The sequence below is a fragment of the Melospiza georgiana genome, chromosome 14, assembly GCF_028018845.1.
Source record: "Melospiza georgiana isolate bMelGeo1 chromosome 14, bMelGeo1.pri, whole genome shotgun sequence".
Lineage (NCBI taxonomy): Eukaryota > Metazoa > Chordata > Aves > Passeriformes > Passerellidae > Melospiza > Melospiza georgiana.
The window spans coordinates 12,513,202-12,518,354 of NC_080443.1; the positions used below are offsets into that span (position 1 = coordinate 12,513,202).

Sequence of the window (5,153 nt, forward strand, 5' to 3'; positions counted from 1 at the left end):
TGTTTGCCATACAACACAGTTCTCATACTCCATGTTTGACTTGTTCAAACCCATTACCCCAAGATAATGCAGTAAATGATCTTGACTGTATAAACAACCCTTATTACTTTCAAACCTAAATATAGTAATGAATAAAAAACAGCTTTGAATTTTCCATCAACCCAGAAGACTTTTGTGTCATTAGTACAATAATTTAAAACCATTATGAGCCATATAAAGAATTTAACTTCTTAAAACTTTAGATTGTATAAGGATTTTTGAACATGTAAAATTTTTTTTTTCTGCAGAAAAACCTTAGTTTCATTAGTTTCAAGCTTTCAAAGTCTCTCTTTTTCACATGCAGTTCTTTTCTGTTGTCTGCACACAGACTTTCTAGAAATCAGAAATAATTTTAATGGAAAGCAACAATGCTGTATTCCTCACAATTTTAGCTTTTAGCCACCTTGTTGATGTTCTCAGCAACAGTGCCCATTTCATGATGTGAATAATAATTTATGAACTGAACAAGGTTGTTCATGCCAATTCTTATAAAACACACAAGAAAAAAACCCAAAAGGCTTTTCTTTCTTTACAGCTTTCCCTGGACTGCTCAGTAAATGAAACTGAGAGAATGAGGAGAAAGGACTGCTGAAGAAATGACACAGATTATTCACTGAGTTCCTTGTTAGAGATTTTCTGTGCCTACCAAAGTATCTTCATGTTTGGCTACAACCAGATTTCTTTTCTTGTCTTCCTCTGTTACAGTCTGACTGATCTGTTCAAACAGCTTTGACATCTTGGCAAACCTCAGGTGGTTCTGAAACCTTCGTGCAGCAAAAGCATAAAGCAGAGGGTTAATACAGCTACTGATGAATACAAGTGCTCCAGAGATGTATGCTCCTTTGTCTACAATTTCTTCCAGTGCCGAAGACATCTCCTCATTCGAGAGCTCTATTTCAACAGAAATGACATCCAGGATGTTAAAGATGTGGTGAGGGAACCAGCACAGAATGAAAGCCACCACGACGCTGGCAATGAGACGTTCCGATCGCTGCTTGGATTGGTAAGTCATTCTGCTTATTCTTCTTGCAACACACACATAACAAGTGCAAATAATTAAGAAAGGGATTACAAAACCTGCAAGGGTCTCCAGCAGAAGATAGGACACTTTCTGTCTATTAGAAGAGTAGTTGCGACACGTGCACAGAAGCCGACCGTCCATTTCTTCTGTCTCTTGAAATGGAATGACAGAAATGCCAAAGGCAACAGACAGAAACCAAATGAGGAACACAATTAAAGAAATTTTTTCTTTTCTTCTGTAGGTTTGAATTGTGAAAGGGTAAAACACAGCCAGTAGCCGCTCCAAGCTGAGTGCTGTAATCAGAAATATACTGGCATACATGCTGCAGTAAATAATGAAAACCAGCACTTTGCAGAAGATGATTCCAAAAACCCATGAGTCAACAAAAGAGTAAATCCAGATTGGTAAAGTGATCAGTACAAGGACATCAGCAATGGCCAGGTTCAAGATCAGCAGGACTGAAAGAGATATTTTCTTAATTTTTGTACAAACAGTCCAGATGACAATGCAGTTCCCAGGAGTGCCAATTATAAATGACAAGGCCAGTATTATGCAGACTACTGACCTCACAATATTCCATGCTGAGTTCCCACTGCTTTCCTCAGCTTGACTCATTCTGGAAATTCTTCTGTTCTTGGTTGCTCTGTGCTCTGCTTTTATTCTGTAGGTGTTGGTGAACTAGTTGAAAGTTCTCCTCCAACTGATGTTCTGAAGGCTAATGCAGACTATGAGCTCACATCCTCATGTTTACTCTTACTGACATCTGACCACATATGGCAGATGGCCACATATGGCAGTTCCTGTTGTTTAGGAGGATGGGTATTTTTGCATACAAAGCAAAAGCAAAAATACAATGCAGGACCTGACTTTGCTGTTAGTTATACATCCATTGTGCTTCAGCAAATTTTACAGCATGTTGGTGGTCTTTCTAAAGTGTCCCTATTTAAAGAAATGTGCTACTGTTTTGATGTTACTGATCTAATCAACAGCTGTGAGGAGAAAGAAACCCTTTTTATGCTATTCTATTCTTGCTCCTATGAACAACTTGGCACTTTATTTTATAAAAACAAAAACCAGAGGAATGGCAGGTCAACTACAAATTATAAGCATTATAAGTTTGGCAAGAATTTTAAAGTACAAAAATTGTGCTTACTACCTTCATGTCATCTTTTTTAATTCAGCAGAAAACAGTCAATCATATTTATAAATACCCTGGCATAAAGGAAATCAACTGTTTGTACTGTACTGGTACAACAAAGTGGGTAGGAGTTGTATTTCTAATTCTCTGGGAAATTGCAGTTCTTTACCAAACAATAACCCTCAGAGTATTCTGTCTGGATGTAGACTTATAGGAGGAAGTGCTCCATGCCAGAGAGAAAAGATATGACTACATTATTGTCCTACTGTGCCAGCAATGGGCTAGGACGTTTATGATTTTTCCTAGGAAACTTGGTAGTCAATGTAGTACTCAAATCCTAAATGAATCATAAATTCTTCAGAGCCTGGCCAAAGAGTATGAAACTATTTTGTTATCCTGATTTCAAAACATTTTCTGAAGTTAATTTCTAAAATGTTCAAGGAGGAACTAGAACAGCAGAGCCAACAGAAATATTCAAGAAGTGGAACTGGATGGGTATTTACCACTAAAAAAAGTTCACTGAAACAAAGGAGTTATTTATAAATTTCTTAAATTTAAGAATGTGATGCAGATTATTTCCCTAATTTTACAAACCTGGCAAATGTAGTGTACAGTATTAAGTTTAAAAGTATTTTTCACCATGGAAAAAGGATTGTAACATCAGCACCCCCAAAGCAGCTTAGCTGGTTTTGCTCTTGTAAGAGTATAATGAGATCAAAAGCAAATCCAGAATAACCCCACTGAAGTCAAGTATTATATCTTCAAAATACTATTTGTGTAATACAGATTTTAATTGGGATTTAATCTGATACATGATTCCAGTTCCTTTCATTTTTAACCACATTTAATGAATATCAGGTAGAGGAAAAAATGAAGGAAGCTGTTTGTATTGAAGGGAATTTCTGAAAACCACATGTGAACATTAACTAATGGGAGGAAGTGCTGGGCAGGATCTCTTCTTCCAATGAAATCACCTTTACACACATTTTTTTTTCCCAGAAATATCTTCATAGACTGTTTTAGTTTATTGCCAGTGGCATATCTAGATTGAATTAAGTTGCAGATTTTTATTGGAAAAAGACAATCAAGCAGAGATGTCCAGTATCTCTTGTCACCCAGTGCTTCAGGGACTGGCAGGTTCTTTAAGTAAAGTCAATCTAGATTATGATTGTTGTGTCATACACTGATTATCAAGACTTTGACCTGAATTGCAGAGGGCTCAGGTGACTAAAAGCCTACATAACCAAAGACTTTAGATAGTAAAGAAACTACACTGATCACTAGAAACTGCTTAACTGAAAGGTGGGATAATTGCTAAAATTCCTGTGTAGCAGTAAGATACACAAACTGCTAGAAATTGTAGATAACAATAAGGTATGCTCTTAAGTAAATTTTTATGTCATAATAAGTGCTCTAAGTGTAGCTACAATCTTGTGGCCAGCCCTCAATCTACCAAGGATCCCTAAAAGGACTTGTATGTTCTGTACCATTGTGTGACAGTCTGTAGGATTTTTTTGTATAACTTTATTTTTGGTGGAAAAGAGCAGTTGTCTGAACAACCACTGGTATAAGTATAGTTCTAATCCAGTAGTGTATGGATGTGGTTGAACTTCTGAAGCACCTGGCCTTACATTTTCCAGAAACACCTTTCTCCACTTGAGTTGAAGTTTGCTTGCTAAATGGCCTCAGCCTCTGGCTGTGTCTTTCATTTAAGCTAGAAAACAAATGAGTCTCTCAATTGCAGCCACAGTCTGGAATTTCTGTTTCAGAAAAATCCCAAAGAAGTTTTGGACTGCTAAGATTTCCTTGAGTAAGACTCTGAAGTTAGGCTGTTAGACTAAATATCTCAGACATTAGAGTTAACATTAGCTCAGGAGCATGTTCCTGAACAGCTCTATGTGACTCCTGGATCAATAAGAAAACTTCACACTGTAAACTGTCTTTAATACTCTCTAAGAGTGTCTGTTATTTATCAAATTTAAATTAGTAGAACAGAAACTTTATAGGCAATTTAGCAAATATTTTCATTAACAAATATGGGGAAGAGTAATAACTTACAGATGACAATAGTGTAGTCAATAACTGCTAAAAACAACAGTGGCTAAACAATTCAGTATCTTACTCACCCTATTGGCCAAATGTGGGTGGGCTTTAAAGTATGAATGCATTTGGACTTCGAATCACAGAAGCTCTGGTCCACTTCATCACAGCAGTGAAATTAAGTTGCATCTGTATGTTTAAAAAACACAGTTTAAGTTTTTTGTGTACATGCATATTATGAGTAGTGCAATAAGTCAGTCATCAATCCAGGAAACTCTCTGTAGATGGGCAAATAACTTCTGAAACCTTTCCAAGCTCAAAAAGTCCATGCTACTGCTATGAAACAATTAAAATAGAATTTGCTTTGCCTTAAATATCAGGTGTGTGTTTCTCTCATCCTTCAAATTATTTATTTCACTCTGAATGAATGCATGAGCTTCCCTCTGGTGGATGTTCTGTAATTTACCACTGAGCATTTTCAAACAGCCATGTTTGCATCCCTGCATGTAAATTGTAATTGATATTTCTGCCTCTTGCAAATTTATTCTGAGAAACAGAGTTTCTCTTCAAAATGCTGAGAGACTTTGGGCTAAAAGTCTCTGCTCAAAGTGTATCCATCCTTCCATGCCGTAAGAGACTCCCCTGTAAGGACTTACAGAGCAGCCAATACATGGCAAATAGCAAATCCACAATGTGGAACTTGTATTCAGAACTCTACCAAGAAGATTTTGAAAATCAGAAGGATCCCCTGGATGTTTGTCTAGTAAGTGATTGCAGAATAATGATTATCAAGTATCATGGATCTACTGAGATGCTGCAAATTGATGTTATAACCTCATTTATTTTTAATGTGAAAAAGAAGTAATTAGCCTGAACCTCTCAGTTCTTCAGCCACTGCATCAAGGTATTTGTACA

At 36.6% G+C, this 5,153-nt stretch overlaps 1 protein-coding gene across 1 annotated transcript; it reads right to left on the reverse strand.

Moving 5' to 3' along the window:
- Positions 1-368: 368 nt before the first annotated feature.
- Positions 369-1,691, reverse strand: LOC131089500 (leukotriene B4 receptor 1-like). The gene has a single exon (XM_058034281.1). The coding sequence runs from the start codon at positions 1,673-1,675 to the stop codon at positions 665-667; it is 1,011 nt and encodes a 336-aa protein (XP_057890264.1). The 5' UTR covers positions 1,676-1,691; the 3' UTR covers positions 369-664.
- Positions 1,692-5,153: the final 3,462 nt, after the last annotated feature.